This window comes from Bemisia tabaci, chromosome 9 (genome assembly GCF_918797505.1).
Source record: "Bemisia tabaci chromosome 9, PGI_BMITA_v3".
Taxonomy (NCBI): Eukaryota; Metazoa; Arthropoda; class Insecta; order Hemiptera; family Aleyrodidae; genus Bemisia; species Bemisia tabaci.
The window spans coordinates 7,259,784-7,286,809 of NC_092801.1; the positions used below are offsets into that span (position 1 = coordinate 7,259,784).

Here is a 27,026-nt window from a genome sequence, read left to right on the forward strand (position 1 = left end):
AAAAAATTCTCTTGTTTTATTTGATTTCAGAAACATGTTAGGTTTAGCGGGTGCAAGTTCTACCGAAATGGATCCAAGAACTATCCATCCTGTGATTTCAGACATGCCCGGACACACTAACGTTGATTTGGGTGGAACCATGAGGTTGGGCAAAATGAAAACAGTCTTCTCCAGCAACCATCCAGATTCAATCATGTGTAAGTAGAGTACTTATTGAACTAATATTATTAATAAGGCGCTCTTATAGCGCCTCTGTGCGCTCTGCGACACCCAACCGCCACCGACAGCAATCTTGCCAGAGCTCCTCTGGCAGATCACATCTCCTCATTTCCTGCCTTACTCCCTCAATCCACGATTTGGCAGGGTGTCCTCTACGTTTTCTACCAGGGAGGACCCAATCCAGAACCTTCTTAGGCATTCTATCATCTGGCATCTATGACAGTGGGATTTTAGTCACTATTCCTCTTACATCTGACCTTCTTCAGCAAAATCATTCCCAAAGCAATTTTTGACAAAAAATATGAAGCATAAGAATTTTAAGGAAACTTGTGTTTGAATATTTGAAGTATTCTATTGTCAGTATTTAATTCTGGAAACAAAAATACCAAACCCGAAGTAGAGGGCCGATCTAAGAGTCTAATAGAAAGGTGGCAAGGTATGGGAGAGGATGTAATAATGCTCGCGACACAAGACAAAGATCAGCATTTAGTTTGAGATCAGGATGTACACTATTTAAGAATAGTTTAGACTTAACTGAAAAACGCTCGAAAATGCGGGAGGAGTGTACCACGGGTTTCTAGGTTGAAAAGTTGGAAATGGACCAAGTATCAAATGAAGCTCTAGTATTTAAAGGGGAATTGACATCACATCATAAATCATGCTGGTTGTTGCCTTTTTCTCATTGGAGAGCTCTGCTCTCGGTTGTCTATAATCTTGTCGATCAAGTAATCATCATAAAATTGATATTATTGGATAGGGCTGTGCAAATAGTGAATTTTCCGAACGAAGCGAATAGCGAATAATTTCGGCAACTATTCGCAAATAGCGAAGCGAATAACGAATAATTTAAGTCAATTATTCGCAGCTACAAATAGTAAAACGAATAATTGGAAATGACTTTTCTAACTGAAAATTCGCGAATATTAGAAAAGTCCACAAAAAAAATGTGACTAATTTTTAAGAATTTTCCATTTGCTCATACGCTTGCACAGAAAACAATGAAATGCTATGATAGTAGCCTAGGCTGTTAAGAATTTGTTCGAAGATCTCTGGATGCTGGCTTGACTGTCCCTGCAGTTACCTATGCATTTCCAGGATTTGAAGGTAACTGCGCAGGCAGTCAAGCTAGTATCGAAGGATCACTAGACACATTTTAGTATTTTATTTTTTTCACTGTAAATAAAAATGTGTTGAAGAACTTTTTTTTTCAATTTCAGAAATTTCTGTGTCTTTCAATCCTTAATTTGGGCTCTTTGCTTATTCCCCCAATCGCAATCGCGCTCGCTGTTCGTAAACTCGGCAAAGTCGGTAAAGATCAAAGGAGATCCGCCGTTTGCGATGTCTCGGGTGGAAGCGGAAGCCTTGCGTAGGTCCTCGCAACGTTTCACGATTGCCACTCGGAAATTCGTTATTTTTGATGGCGCGAATGTTTGAAAATTCATTCCTTGTGACAGCACGAAAATTTGAAAATGTCAGTTCAAAAATTCACTATTCGCGACAGCGCGATTATTCGCAATTTGCGAATAGTGCGCGAGGCAGACAAAGCGAATATTCGCCGAATATTCGCGGCGCGAATAGTCGGAATTGCGAATATTCGCACAGCCCTATTATTGGATAAAGAGGTTGATGTACTGAAATTGGAATGGAAAAAAGACTTAAAGTTAGAAGACTGAATAACTGAAATGAACAAATATATAATAACAAGAAAATTAAAAAATTGGGACTGAAAAATTATTGGGAACTGTTGGCATTTATGTTCAATAGCTTTCAAGATTTTTGGAAAATTGTATGATTTCTAACATAATAGTCAAGTCTATGGATTTTTGTATTTTTATCTCTTTTTACAATACCCAAATCCAATGTGAGGTTTCAATTTCTCTATTCGACACTCAGATTTAACCATCGTAGTTGTTTTTATTCCAGTGAAACTTTATGGAAGCAAAGAGTCTATCAAAGAAAGGCACAGGCATAGGTACGAAGTCAATCCAGATTATATAAAAAAACTCGAGGCAAATGGATTGAAGTTTGTCGGTAAGCGATCAGTTTTTTATCTCTATTTTACCTGTAAGTTTAAGTTGATTGCAACTATTTAACCCATTGACTTATGATTTAATTTGACCCTGCCGGGCCAGGAATTACGATTTAATTTGGCAAAAATCAGCAACTTTGAACACTTCAAAATAATCCAGAAATTATTTCTCAGAGGATGAAAATTGACAAACTAAGCATTCACAATACAACGTTTGAGAAAAATGGTGAAAACTTTGAACACAATGATTTTTTTATGTTGGTTTATAGCTGTCAAAATCGCAAAATCAGCAAAAATCAGAAAATTTTGAGGTTATTCCATGTGCAAACGCACAGTAATATGAAAATACCGTAACAAAACAAGAAATTACCGTACACAATAAGTCATAGGGTGGCCACACTACTCATATAAACATTGATGAGAACGCAATCTACCGGAGAATTGCCGAAATAACACAAACAATCAGCGGACGGCTCTGAGCCGTCATTTCAGAGCTGGCCCAGCGCTGCGATGACGGCTGGGAGCCGTCATTTTAAGTCAATGGGTTAAACGCAAAGGAGAGAGTTAACTTTGAGAGTGGGACTATATCCAAGAAAATTTGCTATCATTGAGCTTTGTTGCTCCCAAGACCTGAAAAAATCTACAGACATCCAAGGATCATGCTAATTGATATTAATTTGAAACAGAAGCTCCATGTTCTCCGAATTAAACAAATAACACTAACTGCTTTCTTTCAGGAACTGACGAAGCCCTAGAACGCATGGAAATTATGGAGCTTGACAGCAAGGTACACCCATACTACGTTGCGACGCAATTTCATCCTGAGTACCTCAGTCGGCCTATGAAGTCATCGCCGCCTTTCCTTGGTTTGATTCTAGCCGCCGGTGGGAAATTAAACAGTTATCTCAATGAAGGGTGTACGCTATCATTTACTGACACAATATGTAAGTATCTCTCATGATTAACTTAACTTCTAGTTATGGATACTTCTTGAAGGAGATGAATGAACCAAAAAACATGTCGCAGGCAAATAGTAAAATCCGACATTTTGTCAAATGCCGAGACAAATAGTCAAATATTCCAACTTAGTTTGAAATTGTGATTATTTTCCTAATTTTACACAAAATAATTCATTGCTCTTGTGAGAAAAAATTCTCAGTAAAAAATTGCATCACACAAAAGTATTTTAAACGATTTCTAGCCTCTGAACAGCCATTTACCTTGAAATTTTCAGCATGTCGTAAAATTAAGAAGTTTCGGAATTTTAACATTTGAAAATACAAGAAGCAATTTAAGAGGAAGAGACAAAAAGAGTTCGAAGGTTTCATGAGTTATTCTTCCAAAAATATTGAAAACTCGTGAGCTCTTCGCCGAAAATTCACAAAATTTTGTAAATTGTCAAAATCTGCCTAGGCATTTGACAAAATGCCTGATTTCACTATTTGCCTGCGACACATATATTACGCAGTGTTAGACTCACTTGAGCGTAGATTTTATAACAGACGCCTGTCATAAATTCTACGCTCAAGTGAGTCTAACAGTACATAATAAACGTTTTTTGAACTATTGTTTGTGTGTGTCTCCAAAACTTTTTTTGAGATAAATGAAAGCTTAGTGTAATTGCATTAAATCCAAAAGAACACTTTCTCGGCAAAAAAGAATAGAAAAAGCAGAAAGTTTTTGACGATGAGTTTAATCAAACATTAGGAAAAATGATGTAAAGATGGTATGATTCCCAAAAATAGTCAAAACTCATGGAGTTTTCTTGTAAGAAATTAGGTCTGAGGGATTCTCTTCAAATCTAGTACACTGCCTTGGTCGTTGAATTTACATTCTTGGAATTCTTAGAAGGTTAATTCAACGTTCTCAAAAAGTGAAATCAACAAAGAGAATGGCCTCTACAATACGTAGTGCCATTACATAACTTTAGCATTCTGACAGGTAAATTAAAGTAAAGCTTTGATGTGACAACTTTTTTGCATTGACAAATTTTTTTTCATGGTTTCAAAAAATCTCTATCCTCTCATTTCTCAACGTAAATTAAATTTTATCACTCTGCTGTTAAAGTGTAATATGAATCGGTAATTTTTCCTGTTTGTAATCATTTTGTTTTCATATTTTATTCCCACCAATTTTGCAAGTAATATTGTCAAGGATTAAGGGAGAGGGAGTGTACACAAAACTGGAAAATACCGAATATTGCAGAAATTTTATATTGGACTAAAATCGGGTTTCCCATCGTCTCAGATTTAATGAATTCTCTTGCCAGTCCCTAGAAATTTGTTATATCAAAGTTTTACTCAGTGTTTGGAACTTCGTTATCAACCGTAGCCAAGAGAAGTCCGAAAGTTGATCGCTCCTCAGAGTTTATTCTTTTTTGTGTAGTCTAAAGTGTTTCCAAGCAGTGTATCTGGTACTAAAAGGAAGATCTTCCTCTACAGATTTCTTTAACACCTAGACCTCGCAGAAATTAGTGCACCGGATAAAGATATCTCGGGATTTGTTCGGCGATATTGAACTTATTGCGTAACAGTTTTCGTGATTTCTCCCGTTTATCTGTCTCGATCAGTACATTCTCTTGTAAATGTGACAACATTGAAGCAGCCATTATGACTGATAAGACTTAGTTCCCTGAGCACAGCTCAGACTTTTTACCATTTTCCTGTATCCGAACTTTTATCACTAAAACCTAACCTAGAAACAACCGGCCTTATTACCTTTCAAGAATTCAACTGTTGGTCCTCTCTCTAATAAAATGGACGACTCATGTACCCAATACACCATCCACCGGAGCTCGAACCTTATATGTACACACGAAATAGAATATATCGAATGCAGCAAGTGTCAATCAGAAGATATAACCAAACTGAAATGCCATCATAGGGAATTAGCCATTCTTTGCCATATTTGCTTTATGAAAATAGAAACTAGTGATGATAGGAAACTTCCCTACATTGTAAACAGTATCCTTTCATCCCCAACAGATGACACTTTTTGGATATCCATTCGGAATGTATATCCCCCTCTTTGGAAAGCCATATGCACAAAATACCCTGAAGTCCTTCGGTTTACAACCAACGAAAAAGCATCTACATCTGCTACCTCTGTAAAGACACTTCTACCTACATCAGAAAGTGAAAAAACCTTTGTAAACCCAAAAATAGGATTGGATATTAAATTTAAATTCAGTAAAAGTTTCAAATGCCAACATAATAAGGAAATAATAAAATGTATAAACTGTAACCCTAAAATGATAGAAGATCTAAAGAAAAGTAAATGTTTACATATAGTTCCAATAATAGAATGTAACCACTGTATAAATCTAATTTTAGTACTAAAAAATGAAAGAGATAGAACTAAGTTAAAATTTATTAAAGATAATGACTACATACCCTATTCGGAATACGTTAAATTATACCTAAATAAAAACACTAAGAAAACCAACTCGAATTCTCATAGTAGTAAAAATAAGAAAATAGAACCAATAAAAGAATGTGATAAAAAGATCAATACTGATAGTGAGGAAAAATCAAAATCAACCTTAGGAAAAAATAAAAAAGAGAAAGAACCCACCATTCCCACAGGAAATAAAAGAGATTTTAGTATTCTAGAATCTCACGTTGAAATGGAAACAGAAATAAATAAATCAAAAGAAGATTTAGAACCGAATGTACTAGTAGGAAATAAAACTCCCGCCAAGAAACCTCCACCCATTTTCATAGTTAACGAAGAACCTGATGCTATCAAAGATACTCTAAAAGATTACAGGATTGATTTCACTCTAAAAAACGAATCGAACCAAAAATTTAAACTTATGATCAAAACAGAGGAGGATTACAAAGTGACTCTTCAGAAACTGGTTGACCTGGGAGTAAAATTTTACACCTTTCAATTCTTTGGCGGGAAAACTTTCAAGCGGGTAATTAGGGGTCTACCTATAAATTATGAACTAGAAAAAATTAAAATTAATTTGGAAAATACCTTACCTGATATTGAAATTAAAAATATTAGACAGTTATATCAAGTAACCTCTAAAAACCCGCTCCCTCTTTTCGAGATAGCTTCAGATCATCGACTAAAATTATTGAAAACATCGAAAAAATTAAAAATCTTGAGAATTTCGAAATTAAAATAGAAAAAATAAGTCCAAAATATCTAGAAGTACCAATTTGTAAATCATGTCTTAACTATGGACACACGAAAAGATATTGTAAACTAGGAATAACATGTATTATCTGTAATGGCCCCCATTTTAGTACCGAATGCCCTGTATCGCTTAAAGCTAAAGAGGAAAAAACTAAAATCACACCGATATGTCTTCATTGTAAAGAGAATCATTTTACAACGTGGAAGGGCTGCAAGTATTACAAAAAACTAAGGAAAACTAAACTAGAAAATTATAAAAAACTAAATACTGATAGAACTAAAAATAATGAAAAGGAAAATTTAAAAAAGGATAATAATAAAGATGTAAATGATAAATTAAAAGATCTGGAGCAAAATTTCGAAAAGAAAATAATTTTATTATACAAGATAATTGACACATTAAAGAATGAGGTTGCAAATCTCAGCAGTAAATTATTAAATTGTAAATGTAATTAATACCTGTCTAAAACAATATATTTATCTTGTAAAGTAGGAACTTATCTCTTGATAAAAATTTCAGTCGAAGGTGTCTTTAATCACCACAAGTTGTTAAAACTCATTATTCGGTTTCTCGCAGTTAATAGATCAATTAGATCAACTTGATTAGCTGAATAATTGTTTATTTTGTCTTGTTCTCTGGGCCTTGGTCCGATGGTCCCAGTCACTAGCAGATGCATTATGTACATATATATTTATATTTATATTTACATTTAGTAGTTCATTAAAGTAGGGGAATTTTTTTTTTTTTTTTTTTTTTTTTTTTTTTTTCCAGAGTAACTAGTTGCTCTGGTTTTTTAACCTAAAGTAGAATCAAAATATTGAATTTTACTTCAAACATGTAGCTTTTGTACACATTTTTAATGTCAAGTAGTATTAGTACCGTAAGGTAACTTCGTAGTATTCTTTATTTGTAAAGACGAGTTTTAATTCACTCCAGGTGGGCGAATCGGTAAATGCTCCGGGTCCCACCATATAACCGTCTCTTTGTTTCATGTATTTTTGTGTATATGTTAATAAAGAACAGTTATAAAACCTAAAAAAAAAAAAAAAAAAAAAAAAAAACTCAGTGTTTGAAACTCAGCATGAAGTCTTAGCAGCCATGTGGCCTGCAACTTTTTTTCTCAGGGGCCAAAATGAAAGATTGCCCTCTCGAAATGCCTTGAGTCAGGAATACGCCGGAAAACCCCAAAAATGGAGTTTAATAACGATTTTCTTAGCAGCCATACTTGGCCGCTAGTTTCATTTCTTAGCGGCCAAAGGCGATTTCCTACCGGCAAATTGCTGTTTGGCCGGCGGGTGTTTCAAACACTGGGTTTACTGTATCTCTTTTTCTCCACAAAGCGGGGACAATGCTTCAATATTTCTTTGATAACAATACCAGTTGATCATCCTGCTCATGTTGATAGCTATTTTAACACTTAAAAGAATGGACCACCAGACCAGGTACGAATTTAAGTAATCTGATACATGTTTCTTACCCAGAAGTTCACGCAGAACACGATTCACACAACGAAATTTACTGAAACTAACTCCTAACGAAGATATTAACATTTTTATTTCATATTGGTTACCAGTAATTTGAACTGCCCGCTCACAAGAAACTCAAAGCTCTACGTGAGTCAAATCGTGCCATACAACGGTTTCAGCAAGCTTCTCAACCGAGCAATATTCATTTCCCGCCATGTATTTTTCAAACTATCAGCAACTTGCCATAGCTGAGCCAAAGCGTCAAGATTGAGGTTGCCAGATTTTTATATTGCAGAGACAGTCATGATAACGTGTAGTGCGCGATGTGAATCACGTAGAGCATTGAGTTTTCATGAGCGGGTGGTTTGAATTCACGAATCAAGAATCATTAAATATCTTCTTAAGGAGTTGATTTCGGTAATTTTTGTTGTGCGCATCGTGTTCTACAAGAAATTTTAGTTACAAAACATGTATCAGAATGCTGAAATTCGTACCTTGTCTAGTGGTCCATTATTTTGTCATTCAACTTTATTTCCAATGTTCCTTTCAGTTGGAGAGTCTCAAGTATCCTCCACTACCTCCGCAGGCAGCGAGAGTAGCCCTTCGTTGCACGTCATGTCTCCGCCTTCAGCTTCAGAAAAAGTTACGAGTTCCCTATCCGATCTTCACATCCCGATCTAGAGGTACAGAACCTAATTTTAGTTTTTAATACCTTGTGCGCCTGTTGTCCTGCTTGTGCCAGCAGCGTGTTTTGTGATATTTATACTTATCTTTTGTTTTGTTTATTCGACTTTGCCGGTGCAAAAAGATGTTGCGACTCTAGCAGTTTGATGAAACTGCCTCATTTTTATGTTTGTTTTTTTTAACAAAAATTTGTATTTCCGGCTCCTCAGGTTTCTCAAAGGTTCCAAAATTAAATCTAATCTCATTTGACCTATCACAACAATGTTGAATTGTAAGCCTCTCAGGGTAGTAATGGAACATTCAACGTTATCCTAGGATGGATGTTAAGTTTGATATTGCGCAGGCTTTTGATTATTTATATTAGGCTCTTAGGGTTTCCTAAAACTTGGAAAATTCGGGAACTAGAAGTTGACAGGAAATAGTTTTCGAATTTTTGAAACTCAGGAAAAATTTGGAAATTGCCAAGGATGCTGCCTTAGTCAGGTGATTCCAGATATTAGTTGCTAATTGTCTAAAAGAAAAAAGAAGAAGAAGAAGAACTACAGTCTTCTCATCTTGTGGGTAAAGTGTGTTTTTCTAACCTTCTTCAGAAGCAGTCAGACAAAACTTTAAAAAAAAAAAAAAAAAAAAAAAAAAAAAAAAAAAACTTGGGCAATTCTGGTCATTTTGTAAACATTTTTTCCTATTTATTGTACTTATTCGTTTTAATTTTACGGTTAAAGTTCTCTTTTTTGGATGACGGAAACAGGTGAATGTTCTATCTCTTTCCTGCATATTATTCGTTTGATGCTGTACGAGAAATATTTTAGTAGTGTGAGATTTACGAAAAAAGTACATCAGGATATCAGTTTAACTGCTAATTTTTTGTTTCTGGGTTTTCCGTCAACGTTTTACCTTCAGTATTAATACTCTTTACAAAGGAAAGAAAATCTTATGTAAGCTGGTAACTATGAAAGAACTTTTAATAGTAGATACTTCGGAAAATCTTGGTAAAATGATTCTAGATGTTGTGCGATTGCAATCGATGAGGTTTCCTTTCATTACTGGCCATACAATATTGGCACTTCATTTTTTCAGTCGTTCATTTAAGTTAATCTTACTTTGGTTGTTGAAAATGAACAGAGAAGGAAGGCTACTAGCTGGGAAAATATCGTATTCCTTCATTTAATCATTCCCGAATCCTAGAAGCAGATGTGCCTTTAAAACTTCTCATTTGAACATTCAAGAACAAAACTGTGGAATTCGCGATGAAGTTCAATCTCAATTTGTGCCTCAGTTTTACTGTTTATCCATGACTCAGAAGTTTTCACACCAAAGAGAGAGATTGATTCAGAATCGCCCTCTGCTCCTCTCAACCTGAAAGCGAAGGCCAAGAGTGTTCTAATGTTTTTTCTCAAAGATAATTCTCCAGTTAACATCAACCAAATCACAGATCTCTCCAATTAGTGTAGCATCAGAACATCAAATCGTCAACCAGACACAATCATCAAAAATTGATCTGCGGAAGCTACAAACTCATGCAAAAACTTCCTCCATTTCATGTCTTGGTGATTCATAGATAAGTTACCTAGTTGATAATATAACATATATCTAATTGTAATAAACATTTTCATGTTTAGCAAACTACCTAATTAAATTGACAATTTATTTTACCCGGGACTTTCTTCATTTCAGACCTCATTTTTTTATTCATAATTTAAGGAAGTTTATTGTCCTTTCATCATGAGCATTTATATCTGTATTATCTTTAGTCTACAACAGGTAAAATGGCAGCCGAGGGACAGAGTCAGGTGAGCTGCCCAATCTATTTCTTAAGGGTTGTAATACAGGTGTACTGGCACATTCAAAGAACCAGGGTTCGCCGCAGCCAACCAACCCTTAAACAATAGATAGATAGATACATGTCTCTGCCCCTCAGTCGTCACCTTCGTGTTGTAGACAATAGCAGAAATGTTGGTGATAAAGGAGAGCTTCTCTTACCTAGTCGCATGCTGGTCTGGAAGCTTTAATTGAATTTTTCAGAACTAAACGTTCCTCACAAGCAACACAGGAGCAATGCCACGTCTTGTAAAAATGCTGAAAAATTCACTTTTCAGCCCCACTTTACTAAAAATTTGCTCATAGGAAGTTCAGTGTAAAAGTTTGTGTTTAAGAGGCTGTTAAGAACATAATATCAAATGGACGTATTTCTATCAAACGGAACTATGTGCATTATGACGTGAGCCCTGTTATGTATATATGCTTATGGGTCCCAGGACTCATGTCTTAATGCACATAGTTCCGTTTGGCAGAAATACGTCCAAATGGACGGAGTTAAACAGAAAGGAACCAAGCCACATCGAGATCGAACCGAGAAAAAGAGGTTTAAAGTTTGGCTCCTGCATAAGACTCAATGTAAAAGATAAACTTCAAGTTCAATTTCTGCAAAATTTGCTCCAAGAAAAACTTTGAATTTTTGGCGATAGATAGTAGAGCAGTGGTTGAGTTCAATACCACTCATAACTCATTTTTTTCCAAAATGTGGGTTGGTTCCTTTCTGCTTAACTCAGTCCAAATAGTACTCAAATTTAACTTGCACCCAATCCTCTTACTTTCCTTGCAGAGTCCTTAAGGCACAATTAATCCTCTATGTACACAAACAGTGAATTTGTGATAAGTCGAATCAGGAATAAAAAATTTTCTTATTTTTTAAATTGGCAGCCTCAGTGGCGTATTCAGAAATGTATTACTGTATTAAGTGCAACTTTTTTTTTTTTTTTTTTTTTTTTTGGAAGACAGTACCTGCTTTTGTCAATCTGAATTTTGCCACTTCTTAGCTAATTGACTTTTTAAGTCCTCGCGGATATTCAAGACTCCGCCATAGATAAAGATGAATGCGTCCTCTTGCACGTTCCGCTCTATTTGCGGAAATATTCAGGGAAAAAAAAAAAAAAATTCCGTGAAAATCATCTATCAAGCATCCAAGAGTTAGGTTCTCACGGATTCGCGGATATTCACCGAAATATCAACGTTATGTGACAAAAAATGACTCGAAGTGACCTTTATTCAGCAGTTCTGCTCACCCTATAATCTAAGTCTGATTTATTGCTTCGATTACGCGGTACACTAATTATTCCAAGAATCAGGTCGGGGAGTTGATTTTTACTCCCTAGGTTATCCGCGATATGGTATGATCTGCGATAGCTCCAGTCCCTATCACCGCGGATATTCAAGACTCCGCCGTAGAAAAAGATGAATGCGTCCTCTTGCTTGTTCCGCTCTATTTGCGGAAATATGCAGGGGGAAAAAACCGTGAAAATCATCTATCAAGCATCCAGGAGTTAGGTTCTCACGGATTCGCGGATATTCACCAAAATATCAACGTTATGTGACAAAAAATGACTCGAAGTGACCTTTATTCAGCAGTTCTGCTCACCCTATAATCTAAGTCTGATTTATCGCTTCGATTACGCGGGACACTAATTATTCCAAGAATCAGGTTGGGGAGTTGATTGTTACTCCCTAGGTTATCCGCGATATGGTATGATAATCCGCGATGTTCGGCACAGTTAACGAAAAATCGCGAACAACTTGGAATTGAAAAACACGTCTCGAGGACTTCACCGAAAATACTTAATTCTCTAAAAACACCACTCCAGAAAATCTAATAAATATCATAACACCTTCTTTAAAAAATAAATAATTTTAACTTATTTTTCTTTTTCTTTTTAACTAAAAGAAAAATGGATTACATTTTGCAATAAGGAACCACTATCTCCAACTCTTTTGTGAGAACACCTTTCTGCATAGAGAAACAAATAGTATGTATGTCATTTCAAAAAAAAGCCAGAAATAGTGGTTCCTTATTGCAAAATGTAATCCAATTCCACTTACTTAAAGGAATTCTTTTTTTTTCGTCTTGTTAATTCTGCCGTGATAGCGAAGACCACAGTAGGCAAGTGCAAGAATGAAGTTTTGAGAAAACGGGCTCAGAAGCCTCTGATCGGAAAATATTAATGAAAGAAGCTTTCCTTCTTTGTCAAATTGCCACTAATCGTTCGAAAGACTTATAGAAATTGTTTGGATGATTCAAAATCGACAGATTTTATTTCAATTACATAAAAAGGGTACTTATTATTTTCATGCTAGGTTTTTGTTAGGCAAGACAGTCGCAAGTGCTGTCTTCTGCATGCCTTCGTGGTTGCGTTTTTGACACCCAACAAACACATTTTCAGGATGGAAATCGGCAGAGGAGGGCGGCAGTGACGGCACTTTACTTGAAAGCACTGTTTTCATTGGCTCTCTGAGGGAATAATGCCTTTTACTGCTGTCGTGCAGCAGTCACGTGCAACTACGTCATTTTTTGAGCACTTTCGGCTTTCTCACATGTCTCTTCATGGTACAATTAACATGAATTTTGCTGTTTTAGCAATTTCAGTGATTTCATCTAAAAGATTTTAGACGAATTTTGAAGGAAACTCGATTTCGAAAAGTTGACACTTACTAAACTGCTTTCTCCGCCATCACGGCAGAATTATATAGTCATCCTATAGTTCGCGACGCGACCCGTCGACCCGTACGTGAATTTTGGCACGTCTTGCGATCAGTGGCATGGCGTGACTGATCGGTTATCGATACTTCCCCATTTGAAGCTATGGTAAAAAATCGATTATCAAGGCATTCGCTGCGAACACGCCGTTTATCGATCCTTTTCTATGGGTTTAAATAGCAGATCAATCGAAATATCGCCAAGCACGCCACGCCACGCCACTTATTGCGATGCTCTCTTCAGTGCCCCCATCAAGTAGTCCAGTCTAAGAAAACTCTGATTCTCCTATTTCAACGTGTTCAACGAGAAGTTCGCGTACATCAGAGGAGTGCTGTGAAATGGAGATGTTCCATGTGTGCGGAATATGCGATTTGCCTGTTGATTCTCACGTAGAAGTTCGCGAGAAACACGATGGTGCCACTGGTTTTCTCTGAAATCAACTCCCAAGCTCAAAAAAAGCTCTCAAGTTGAGGCCAAAATGGAGGGGATATCCCACGCTGTCCTGAGAGTCCACCTCTACACCAAGACAAACTCTCCATGCAAAGATAGGGAGCAAATACATTGACAGGGCTGCCACACTTTATTTGGGGACTCTAAAATTGAAAACACGGCAAACCTGCTAATGTATTTGCTCCCTATCTTTGCATGGAGAGTTTGTCTTGATGTAGAGGTGGACTCTCAGGATAGCGTGGGATATCTCCTCCATTTTGGCCTCAACTTGAGAGCTTTTTTTGAGCTTGGGAGTTAATTTCAGAGAAAACTAGTGACACCATCGTGTTTCTTGCGAACTTTTACACAAGAATCAACAGTCAAATCACAAATTCCTCACACATGCTACATCTCCATTATCCGGAATCGGGAAATTTCTCCCTTCCCGGATAAACTACCGGAATATTTGCAAATTAAGAAGTTTTCCGGAAGATTTGCAAATTAATACTTTTTCCGGAAGATTTGTAAATCAAGAATTTTTCCGGAAGATTTGCGAATCGAGATTTTTTCTAGAAGATTTTGAACAATATTATGGAGGACTCTCAGGATAGCGTGGGATATCCCTTCCATTTCGGCCTCAACTTTGAGAGCTTTTTTTGAGCTTGGGAGTTGATTTTAGGGAAAACCAGTGGCATCATCGTGTTTCTCGCGAACGTTTACGTGAGAATCAATAGTCAAATCGCAAATTCCTCACACATGCAACATCTCCATTTTGGCTTGTCTTGCGGTCCCATCAAGCGGTCTAGTCTAAGAAAATTTTGATTCTCATTTTTTAACGTATTTAATAAGAACCTCGCGTACATCAGAGGAGTGCTGTGAAATTACCTTTGGTCGTGCCGGACGTGGTTTGCAGTAGCGCGTCTCGGACGCTCGCAGTTCCGGCGGCGGGCGCCGGTATTTTTCATATGTGCAATCTGCATGCATAAATCGAAAAGGTTACTCTGCAACTATGAACTGCATTAGCCGCATCACGTCGCACAAAGAGCCGAAACTGGCGATCCGAGGACAATGCACCCAAGAAAAGGCAGACTGATCTACATCCACTTCAATAGAAAATTTTGAAATTCTTCAAGTATTTTTTACTCCTCTATTTATTGAACTCAACCTCATTTTAAAAATGAATTCCATCAGATATTTCAGCCAGCTGAAGTTATCTATTTTAAGTTTTTATTAAGTTTAATATAAGTTTATTTTAAGGTTTTTTTTTTTTTTTTTTTTTTTTTTTTTTTTTTTTTTTTTTCTAACTGTCTTTGTGACTTGCAGGTTGGCAAAATTTCATGAAAAATAAAATCTTGAATTTTCACGTGGGATATTTCATGAAATTCAGAAGTGTAAGAAAGTTGAAAAAACCGGTTCGTTTCCTTATTTCGCAAAATGTAAAAATTGTGTATTTCCTCTATAATCGTGTGTTCGAATGCAGGTTGCATACTCTAGCCCCTGAAAAACATGAAATATTTTACAGCCTCGTGAAATTTCATGAAATATTTCACTAAAATTTCAGAAACTAATGAAAGGTGAAAAACACCGGCTCCTTTCCATGTTTTACAAAATGTAAAAATTGTGACTTTCCTTTCTTTTTGTGTGTTTGAGTGCGGGTTGTACACTCTAGCCTCTGTAAACATGAAATATTTCTCAGCCTCGTGAAATTTTATAAAATATTTCACCGAAATTTCCAATCTTTCGTTTTTTTCTTACGTTTCATTCCACCCTGGTTATTCGGACCGAGTTCGTCAGAAAGGAACTAACCCACATTTTTGAAAAAATTGGGTTGTGAATGTTTTTGAGTTTTACTAGCCATAAATTTTCTTCTGCCAAAAACTGAAAGTCTAAAAACAAAAATTATGTCGTGAAAAGAGGGATTAAATGTTGTTTGTTACATTGAGCCTTATGCAGGAATAAAACTTCAAACCTCTTTTTCTCAGTTTCAACTTAATGTGGGTTGGTTCCTTTCTCATGAGCTCGGTCCATTTATTATCCTCTTTTCATTTCTCTCTCAAAATCGCTCGATGTCTATTGTAATTTTTACTGATCTCCTCGCTGTATCTATTATTTTTTTTTCTTCATTCAATAAAACAGACATTTTCAGTTTCTTTCAGTTTTCCACCCCAAAAATAATTCCTCCTCCTTATGCAGGAATAAACCTTCAAACCTCTGTTTCTCAGTTTCAACTTAATGTGGGTTGGTTCCTTTCTCATGAGCTCGGTCCGTTTAACATATCCTCATTTCATTTCTCTCTCAAAATCTCTCGGTGTCTATTGTAATTTTTACTAATCTCTTTGCTCCATGCTCCATCCGTTATTTTTGTCTTCTTTATTTAATAAAACAGACAAAAAAGGAGAGAAAAAAACAGATACTGAAATGCCAACATCTCTCAGTTTTCCACCCCCAAAGTAATTCTTCTTCCTTTATGCAGGAATAAACCTTCAAACCTCTTTTTCTCAGTTTCAACTTAATGTGGGTTGGTTTCTTTCTCATGAGATCGGTCCATTTATTATCCTCTTTTCATTTCTCTCTCAAAATCGCTCGATGTCTATTGTAATTTTTACTAATCTCCTCGCTGTATCTGTTGTTTTTTTCTATATTTAATAAAACAGACATAGAAAAAGGAGAAAGAAAGCAAATACTGAAATGTCAACATCTTTCTCAATCTCCTCGCTGTATCTGTTAATTTTTTTTCTTTATTTAATAAAAGACACATAAAAAGAGGAGAAAGAAAACAAATATTGAATTGCTAACATCTTTCAGTTTTCCACCCGAAAATAATTCTTCCTCCTTATGCAGGAATAAACCTTCAAACCTCTGTTTCTCAGTTTCAACTTAATATGGGTCGGTTCCTTTCTCACGAGCTCGGTCCATTTGGGACGCTTTCCCCGAGTTAGGCTAGGTTCAGCCTCGCCGGAACAAGGCCACAGCCCGGCGGACAGAATGTTATCCCGATTTTTCCGGAATTAATTTTAATTCGTTTAGGTGTCTAGCCTAACCCACCCCGCCGCTCCTCGGAGTCGGCGACCGCGAATTTTCGCCTCGGAATTCAATGTCACTCCGTCATCAACCGCTTCCCGCACGTGTCGCCGGAAAGCAGGGTGCGTCCTCTCGCGGTTTCTCTCCGGGAGCTTTTTCCAAGTCCGCGCTTTCGCGAGATCCGGCGCCGGGTAGTGTTCGTCCCTCTTCCGCGGTTCTCTTTCGCCGCTCCTCATGTCCTGTGTCCGTCTCTTGAGCCGTCGAGCGTAGTCTAGTTTCCGACTGCTGATCCCTCTACGAAACGCAAGTGTAAGTCCCTTCATGATTTCCTCTTGCAGTGAATGTCAAAAAGCAATTTTCGACAGTGCTAGCATTCCGTGTCTGTCGAAAGTTCCGGGATTCTGAATTTTTTTGTTCCAATTTCTCCCATTCTATGACCGTCAAAAGCTCCGGGATTCGTTTTTGATTTTTTCAAAAGTCCCGAGAAAGTTCCGGAAAATGCAAGAGATTTCGAACATTTCGGGAATTTCAAAAGTTTCGGCAAAAATTGACTTCAGGAAAATCTCAAAAGTTACAAAGTTCGGAATTAGTTCCGGGAAATGAGAGCACTGACAGTGCCCCCATTCCATGTCCATCAAAGGTTCCGAGATTCGGAACTTTTGGTTCCAATTTCTCCAATTCCAGAGCCGTCAAAAGCTCCGGGATTCTTTTTGATTTTTTCATAAGTTCCGGGAAAAATCCAGGAAAATCTCAAAAGTTACAAAATTTGGAACTAGTTCCGGGAAATGAGAGCACTGACAGTGCCCCCATTCTATATCCGTCAAAAGTTCCGGGACTCGGAATTTTTTTGGTCCGATTTCTCCTATTCCATGGCCGTCAAAAGCTCCGGGATCCGTTTTTGATTTTTTCAAAAGTTCTAAGAAAGTTCCGGAAAATGCGAAAGATTTCGAACATATCGGGAATTTCAAAAATTCCGGTGAAAATTCAGGAAAATCTCAAAAGTTTCCAAATTCGGAACTATTTCCAGGAAATGAGAGCACTGACAGTGCTCCCATTCCATGTCCGTCAAAAGTTCCGGGACTCTGAACTTTTTGGTTCCGATTTCTCCCATTCCATGGCCGTCGAAAGCTCCGGGATTCTTTTTGATTTCTTCAAAAGTTCCGAGAAAGTTCCGGAAAATGCAAAAGATCCGAACCATTTTTGGAATTTCAAAAGTTCCGGTAAAAATTCAGGAAAATCTCAAAAGTTTCCAAATTCGGAACTATTTCCAGGAAATGAGAGCACTGACAGTGCTCCCATTCCATGTCCGTCAAAAGTTCCGGGACTCTGAACTTTTTGGTTCCGATTTCTCCCATTCCATGGCCGTCGAAAGCTCCGGGATTCTTTTTGATTTCTTCAAAAGTTCTGAGAAAGTTCTGGAAAATGCAAAAGATTTCGAACATTTCGGTAATTGCAAAAGTTCCGGGAAAAATTCAGGATAACCTCAGAAGTTCCGAAATTCTGTACTGGTTTCGGGAAATGGGAGCACTGGTTTTCGAAGTTCTTAAGAACTGTTTCATGAGCCCAAGGTAACTCAGGGTGCTGTAAAGCCAGGGTTGCTACAGTCAGGGAATACCGGGAAATGTCAGGGAAAATGACGAAAGTGTCAGGGAAAAATTGTTAAGTCACCTTTATTTGCTTTTCAGGAGAGGTTTGACAATTCAAACAACAGATTTTGCGTGGAAACCATTTCAAATTTCGTCTTTTAAATCATCTGGCATGTCCATACGTAAGTGCCAGGCAATATTATCAAAACGTCCTAGGAAATCAGGGAAATATCAGGGAATTTTAAAAAGTTTGAATTTCTGACACATCTACCCATCAAAGTCTAGCGAAAGTCAGCGAAGTTTTAAGAAAAAAAAAATTGATGGAAATTTTGTTCAAAGGTGAGGGAAAGTCAGGAAATTTTAGAATCAGGAAAAAGTCAGGAAATTTTAGAATCAGGAAAAAGTCAGGAAATTTGAACATGAAGAAATCATGGCAACTCTGTAAATGCAGCATGACAAGTTCTTAAAAAATTAGAAAATTTATCCGCAGAACCTCGAAAGGAGGGGTATCGATTAGGACCGTTTTTAAGCCCACTATAAGTTCCCTCGACCATACGATTTTTGTTCATTAAAGATCTATATTTTATGAAATTTATCGTGATTCGATTTTTTGTGGTCTTTTTTCGGGTCAAATGCTGGCTTAAACATGGGTCTGAAGGTCAATTTCTGGAAGAAAATGCGGTTTCACGGTCGAATTCCAAAAAATCCGCATTTCCCGCCAAAATCGGCCTTCTGACCTATGTTTAAGCCCTATCAGACATAAAATGAGACTGGAAGTGACCAAATCATGATACATTTCCTTAAATATAGAATTTCAATGTGTTAAAATCGTAAATTTCGAGGAAATTCCGCCAAAGTGAGCCCAATTGATTCCCCTCTCTTGTTCTACAGGGCCTGTCCCAAAACAACAAGTCTGTAATTCGGGAACAGTGATAGATATCAAAATGCGGTTTATGGAAAGTTGTAGATTATTCCATTAGCTATATAAGAAATTCGCTGTAATTCTGTGAGATTTCAATCAAATGAGCTTGAACTTTGACAGTTGACTGGTAATAGTAAACTACAAACTACCACAAACCGCATTCAGATATTCTACCATAGTATTCGAAACAGACTTCGTCACCTTCTGGCCAAAGTACCTATCACAAGCGCCATGCAACGTCTCAAAATTTCCACTGTTGAGTGTACCGTTCATCTTTAGCTTTCGAATATCCGCGATTTTCCGAATTTCCGTGACCTCCGGTTATCCGCGAGTTTTCATCATCCGCGATTGCCGCTTATTCGTGTAGCTTACCCGTATAATTCGAGCTTACCACTCATCTTCGGCTCTCGAATATCCGCGATTTTCCGAATTTCCGTGACCTCTGATTATCCGCGAGTTTTCATCATCCGCGATTGTCGCTTATTCTTGTAGCTTACCTGTATAATTCGAGCTTACCGTTCATCTGTGTCTTTCAAATATCCGCGATTTCCCGAATTTCCGTGATCTCCGATTATCCGCGATTGCTTATTATTCGTGTATCTTTTGATCTCTCTAACTGCAGTGAAGCGAATCTTTATCCAAACAGTCCCCTGTATTCTTACTTGAAAAGTTTACCCTTTCTAAAGTGTTGAATACCTACCAAATCCGCAATCTTTCACAAGTATCAGTCGAGTTTTATGGAAATCCGTAATTTTGCATCGATATCCGTGAAAATCGACGGTTTCCGCACGGATGGCTCAAAATTCCTGTAGAAGGAAGTATGGTTTCCGTAGAAATGTCTTGTTTTCATCCCCATGAAGCACGGAATCCTCGAACTTTTACCCAACCTGAGGATCCCATGAAGAAGGTTACGGATTTACATACAAAGGAGGGTCGAAAGCTGGGTCACATCATGCCAACTGGTAACCCTTAGAAATAGTGATCCCCTCAGAGTTTGATGAAATTCGGCATACTTAGCGTACATGTATAGCTTAGTGCAAACCCAAAATTTTAGGTTGATTCGACCACCTGTTTGGTTTTTATTAGACACTGAAAGTTCGCAAAAGTTGGCCTCTTTCGGGGGATGCCACCACTTTATTGATGTGTAACTTCGGAACGGTTCAACACTAAATCAACCGTTCTTTTTCGTTGGAAAGCCCTAAGAGAGAGCTTTTTGAATATGTATAACAACATTGGGCTTAACTAATTTTTTTTTTTTTTTTTTTTTTTTTTTTTTTTTTTTTTTCTGGCGCAAATTTTAATTTTCAAAACTTTATAACCTGAAATCGGACCTCTCGATTTCTTTACACGTACGCAGTTTAACCTATCGAAAAATAGAATAAATTCAATAACAAACCGTAGCGGAACGAGGAAAAAGAAATACGCGCCTCTTCCCAATGAAACTGGAGTAAAGTTGATTGTATGGTAATTGACCTCTTGATGTCTTGGAATAATTCCCATTCATCACTTAGTCTGCCGTAACTAAAAATAGAAAAACTACTCTTTTTAACCACGTGGCTGTACCTTTCCAGCAATTTGTTTTGACATGCATAATTTAACCTCATGAATACTTGTCGCGTTGTCGTAAAAATCTTGCCTTTGAATATCTGCTTTTGCGCTGAGCATAAATCGTCGCTCCTTTGGAGCAAGCGTGTATCTCGAATTCCGAACTTCCGATATTCGAATTCAGCTTCCGGCATTGCCTAGCTGTGTCAACTAGACATACAGCCTTTGATTGGTCGATTTGGATCAGTTTTTTGTCCCCTCAGAAATCGTATCTTTAACTTTTCAATGGACTTTTTGGTTTTTCTCGAAATTTTACGCAACGCACTATAACTCCGCAAAAGTTCCTCGCCTCTGCCCCATTTTCCAGGGAAGGCTCTTGGATCTCTCGTAGGCAAGGTTGCAATTTTTCATCAATAAATAATAATATATTGGCATTTCTTGTGAAATACCTCATGAAATTTCATAAAAATATGGATTGTATTGAAACATATTTTTCGAAATTAAATGCACAATTAAATGAAAGGCGACTGGTTTTCGCTTTTTGGTGTTTTTTTAGTGCATTTTGCGTACCCAGCCTCTGAAAATATGTTTCATTTTTGACATACTTTTCACATCTTTGTGAAATTTCATGAAATGTTGCACAGAAATTTTCAATATATTTCATATTTTTTATTTCACCCATGCAACCCTGCGTAGGATGGCATACCAATCCCCTCTTTCTCCCTGTTTATGGACTCAAGAATCCCCCCCCCCTTCTTCTTTCAGCTCGAGGGAAAAAGGTTTCAAGACAGCCTTTGATAGTTTGAGGGGGTGTGATCCCCCTTGAGTAGGTAAGTAAGTCAATTGAGATAATTTCCCTTTTTAAGCTTTTTGTAACAACTAATGATCGTTTTGAAAATAATTGGTCAGGTAATCAATGTCAAATATGAATCGAATATTTCACCAAAAAATCCGAGAATCCAGGGGAACAGAGACAATATCTTTGTAATGAAGAGAATTCATCTATTTGGTAAGCAGGTTGCACAAACACCCTCATCATAATGTTTTCACCTTCCAGCCCAAGTACCTGAAGCGCTATTTTTGCTTGGACGCTTCGTAAGCGAACATCTTAATATTGTTTTAATTTTTTCCTTAAGACTTCTTCACATACTTCCATGAAAATTTTAAGAATTAATATTGATGCCAAATAAATATTACGTAACACTTTCAACTGGTTCTGTTCATTACTTAGTTTTCCTTAACAAATTGGACAAGTTTGGCAAAATGGGGCCTCAGCACAAATGGCGTTTTGACACTTTGGCCAGATGGTGAAGATGTATTTATCACTGGATCTGGGTAAAAGTACTAAATTCAAAATTTAGTCACCGTTGGCTCTGATCAGAGAAGGAAAATTTCTTTACTTTGATGCAAATTTGATCCAGAAATCTTAAGAATTACAGAATGGGATGTCATAGGGAGAGTTAGAGTGTTGGGGAAACCCTAACATTTTTATAAAAATGGGGCTGACATTGGATTGTCTTCTGTTCAAAACGCTGATATGTTTGCAGGAGATAGAATCTACGGCCCCCACTCTCTCAGAAATATGAACTAAAAATAGTGTATTTCCTTCGGAAAATACACTGAAAAAAAATGGTCGTATTGACTCAGAGGATGATGGAGATTAGGTTTTCCCGAAGTTCTATCCTGCAAAAAATAATTATGACCGTTTAAAAGTGATTCCATTAGAAACTTTTTTCTTAGATGACAAGGTTTTTGTTTGTTGACCCAAGACTTTTTTCTATTCCTCAGATGAGTGAAAAATTTGAAGTCGTCATCTCCGGTATAGGTGGACATTTCCCGGAATGTAATAATGTAGACGAGTTGACAGAATTTTTATTCAACAAAAAGAATGGAATCACAGTTGATTCGCGACGATGGACACCTGGTGAGCATTTGATTTTATTATTTTTCTAAGTTTCCAAAGTTGAATTTTTTCATTGCCAATTTTTTGTTTAATCAAGCTGAAGATTTGGACAACATTAATATTAATTTCTCCTACAAGAGAGTCTAGGATTTTTTAAAAGTCAAATTTTCCTTAAAACTGGGAGGTATAAAATTGCTGTCAGTAAAAGAGCTTTGTACAAATACTGTACAGCAACACAATGATGTGCCAGGGAAGAACACCGTATGAGCCTCCAGACGTTCCCAGGTTTCCTTAAATGAAAATTTTGCGACTCTCAAAAGTTCATACGGCGTTTTTTAAAAGATCTCAAGAAATCTTTGGCCTCAGCTGACACTGACTTATAATGTGAAGCAATGAAATTATTTCTAGCGTATTCTTTAGTGGAATTATAGATGAAATATTGAAATTTTCATATCAAATGCTAAATCCTGCCGATCAATCCGAAAATTAGACTCGATGTTGAAAATAAGCAGCTAGAAGCAAAACCTATGAATCTTATCAGCTTTCTTACTTTTGAAAAGATGCGTTTCAACTGATATGATTACGATTTAATGAAAATTTGACTGTTATCTTTTTTTTTTTCAGGTGAATTAAATGCGCCAGCAGCAATTGGCAAACTGAAATACATTGATCGATTTGACTCGTTATTCTTTGGAATCCACCGTAAATTATGTGAGAGTCTCGATTCCTTAACCAGACATAGTTTAGAGCGTGCAATTGAAGCCATTATTGATGCTGGTAAAGTTTATTGAACAATAACTGGACTTAATTTTGCAATTAGGAACTATAATATCTGGCTCATCTGCATAAACAATAATGTGCATAGCGAAGCTAATGGCACATACGTTGTTTCTAAACTGAGCCGGGAATTGTAGTTCTCAATTCTAAAATGTAGTCCAACTGTTACTGGATCTGTGAGAAGTGACCTTATCTTCTGGAATAAATTTTCCTTAACTTTGTTCAATAGCCGAGACTACGTTTTGCCCCAAGTCCAAGAATTTTGGTCCTGGAATTTCAGGACTTATATTTTCTTTAATTTTTGAGCTTCTATGGTCTAGCTTGCGTCAAACTTGCCAGATCTTCCTCCTCCATGCATTTCCAGGAAGTCGAGAAAAATTTCATGCCAGAAGAGAAGGTCCCTTTTGCAAATGCGGTCACAGTTTTAAATTTAACATTTATACAGAATTATTCTCAAATTGCTTTTAGGACTCCATACTTTAGTAGCACAGGTCTTATACATTGCCCACCTACTAACTGAAGTGGCTTCTTTTATTTTCCTAGTTAAAATTGAAAAACATTGCAGTTTTGTTTGCACTGCAAATTGACCAGTATCTTTCTGATACGTAATAATCTTTTTATTGATTGTTTAAATTGGACATTTATTGACTGAATGATGCATAAATATTTCAATATTATGGAAAAAAATCGCGATTCCATGCAATATTTTCGTTGCTAAATCCCTCTTGGGTGATAGTGATTTTTTGATAGGTATCTCTGAAGCAGATATATGTATTCCTGTAATAAGTATGGTACTAATCCTTCAAAAATAAGGAATACGTCTATAACTATTTATGACTATCTGTTTTTATTTGTATTCAAAATTATTTATCGTCATATTTTGGGCGTGATTCTCCTAACATTAGAAAGTTTAAGAAAATTAGTAACTGATGTTCTTATTCCAGGAAATGAACTTAAACAGCGTCAATACCTATATCAATTAATTTTTGACTATCCCTCTGTAGATGTATCTTGATCAAATTAAATTCTGAAAGAAACGTTTTTTTCGTGACTTTAATTGCTGTAAAGGGATTCCTTAGATTGATGTTTAGAATGCTTAAAACTGCCTCCTTGCTTTTATTTTCAACTGCATTGTCCATTCTTTAAAATCACCATGCACGCTTTATGAGGAAAAAAACTGATCAGCAGATAGATTTTGTAATATCCATCATTATAATTCTATTTTTGTGGAAATGAAGATTATTTTATTGCTGTCAACTTGATATCCGACGATATGGACATAAACTTACTTAAAAGAAATTAAGTTTAATAAAAAATTTTTAGTTTTTACAAGTCCCTTTTTTAAGTACAACTAGTTACAAAGACACAATTTGCTTTTCCAGAAGCTGAAGTTACAAAAGTTATGTTTTTCAATTTTTGCCAAATCGAATCAGTAACCATTTTATTTTGTCTGTTTTTACAGGAATATGTCCTTCAGACTTACATGGATCCAATACCGCCGTCTTAATGGCTTCAACTGTCAGTGAATCAGAATTTTTCTCCATTTTTGATTCTAAAGATACTGGTTTTGGTATTCTGGGACACAATCGTGCTATGCAAGCCAACAGGGTTTCATACTCCCTAAATTTATATGGTTTGTAACATAAATTAGCTCCTTTCTATCCTCAGTTTTCTAGACTTCGATAATGTTAATCAATTTCACAGCTCTTAACCATCATCAGTGTGCAATGTCTCCAAATATCCTGATTATTCATGAATTCAACCAACAGTATGGTGCAAGAAAAAAAAATCATCGACTGACCTCGGTTCACATCACATAGTATGTCTATGTATTGTATAAAACACTAGTCCTGTTTGCCTTTATCCCCCCCCCCTCCCCACCCTGGTAATGTAATGAAAGTGTACATTCAGACACCCAAATATTTTTCTCCTTGGCTTCTCTTTTAATTTGATTAGACGCGTTGCAATTGATTCATGGTTAGCTGTTGCTAAATTGTTCATAACTCCACACTTTTATATAGAGTTTCAAAGCATGCCTGGGCGTAACAAATTTTGCTATCGTAGGGAAGTTCCTCCTCCTTGCTAAAATATTTTTTCCTTGCAGGACCTAGTTATACCATGGATTCCACATGGACGGGCGGTACTCAGGGTCTCTCCTTGGCCAAAACGCTGATTGAAAATGGACACGTCAACGCAGCAATCGTAGGCATCGCCAATCTGATTTTGCATCCGACCATCTCTCTACAGTTCCAGAGTATGGGCAAGCTGACGACCGGGGAAAGAACGAAGTCGTTCTGTGCAGACGGTACTCACATTAATCTAAGACCAACTATTATCGATTCTCCTCATTCTGAATCTCAGGGAACTAGTTTGGGAGTTATATAATCGAGAACCTTACCTTTGGATGACCCTTGCATTTTGATGGTGATAATTGAAAAGCACTTTTGTGTCTTCACCATGGTGTCTGGAACTGGTAATAATCAGGAAAACTGGGATTCATCAAGGAATCAAAAATTTCCGGACAAAATCATGGAATTTGTTTCAGAAGCCGGAAATCAATTTTTTACCACTCAGAGGCCTCTTTGTTTTTAAATTCTGTGGAAAATATAAGTACCTATTGTTATTAAAAATTATATTATTGCACCTGAGTCACCAGTCTTGACCTCTTGAATGACATTTTTGAATCCTCAAATCATCATTTTAGTAGAGAGGCTTTCATAAACCAGATAGTTAAAACATCAGGAACGCTTTTGGAATTAATAATTTGAATCTACGCTGAAGAATCCACTGAAAAATGAAAAGTAATTGACATTCAAATCTAGATTCTGGAGAACTATACAGGTTTTCTCAAGAAAATCACAAAGAAGTTGAAGGAAACTTCGGTTTTTCATCAGGGGAAGAGCTCCCAGAAATCTTGCAAAAACAGGGCATGAGCATAGTCAAGAATTCCCCAGACATCAAGGTCTTGACCGAGGTTTTTCAATCAGCAAAAGGGTTACTCCAATGGAAAATTATTTGTTTCCTTCAACCAATAGAAGGGGGGGGGGGCTATCAAGCCAATTTAAAAGGAATGCCATTAAATTAGTAATTCTAATTTGTTACACTTAGCAGAAAAATCCAATGAAATCTGACTGCAATATTTTTTCCCTCCGTTTGTTTAGTTTTTCATTTATACAGCAACCTTCGTATCTTACTTTTTAGCTGATGGATACAATAGAGCGGAAGGCTGTGTGGTACTCTTCCTACAAAGAGCTTGCGAAGCAAGGAGATCATACGGCACTGTCATCTCTGTGAACAATCAGTGTTTCGGAGATCGAGACAGTATGTATGTTGAAGACTCAGGCCCTCATTTGAAGGAATTATTAACACGGTCATACAAGAAGAGTGGAATAGATCCAAAAACTGTTGGATTTGTCGAAGCAGAAGGATCAGCATGTAAGGTAACGAAACTTTTATCTTTTATTCATTTTTTCTCATAGAAATCCTTGCATCATCTGCCTTACAGAAGATTCTACTAGCAGAGAAGGAAAATCAAGGGAGTTTTCAAGAAAGACGTTGACTAGTTTTCCAAAGAAAAAACAAAGTATGATAGGAAGTCTGCAACGTTGCAAGCGGACATGCGTGGTTTTGCCACCAATATTCTAGTATGTGACTGGATCTATGAAAAGAGAGCTTATCTTCCAGGGGAAAATTTCCCTAGACTTTTTGAAAGTGCACGGAGGGAGAAAATATGGACATTTTGGAGTAAACTTGTCACTTTTTCTGAAATT

At 36.8% G+C, this 27,026-nt stretch overlaps 2 protein-coding genes across 3 annotated transcripts in view; both read left to right on the forward strand.

Moving 5' to 3' along the window:
• Positions 1-10,197, forward strand: part of LOC109033227 (CTP synthase 1-A) — a 62,552-nt gene extending 52,355 nt beyond the window's left edge. Inside the window, exons 9-12 of the mRNA XM_019045754.2 lie at positions 31-197; positions 2,143-2,250; positions 2,986-3,192; positions 8,412-10,197. Of these exons, the coding sequence (XP_018901299.2) occupies positions 31-197; positions 2,143-2,250; positions 2,986-3,192; positions 8,412-8,542 (613 nt within the window). The 3' untranslated portion in view covers positions 8,543-10,197. The remainder of the gene's footprint in view (positions 1-30; positions 198-2,142; positions 2,251-2,985; positions 3,193-8,411) is intronic.
• Positions 10,198-16,710: 6,513 nt separating this feature from the next.
• LOC109033165 (fatty acid synthase) overlaps positions 16,711-27,026 on the forward strand; it is a 37,856-nt gene continuing 27,540 nt past the window's right edge. Inside the window, exons 1-6 of one of the 2 annotated variants that reach the window (XM_072304219.1) lie at positions 16,711-16,832; positions 22,365-22,500; positions 23,104-23,256; positions 24,719-24,889; positions 25,361-25,561; positions 26,458-26,696. In XM_072304219.1, the coding sequence (XP_072160320.1) occupies positions 22,365-22,500; positions 23,104-23,256; positions 24,719-24,889; positions 25,361-25,561; positions 26,458-26,696 (900 nt within the window). In that variant the 5' untranslated portion in view covers positions 16,711-16,832. Of the gene's footprint in view, positions 16,833-22,206; positions 22,501-23,103; positions 23,257-24,718; positions 24,890-25,360; positions 25,562-26,457; positions 26,697-27,026 lie in introns of those variants that run through there. The other variant, XM_019045644.2, reaches the window with a different exon arrangement.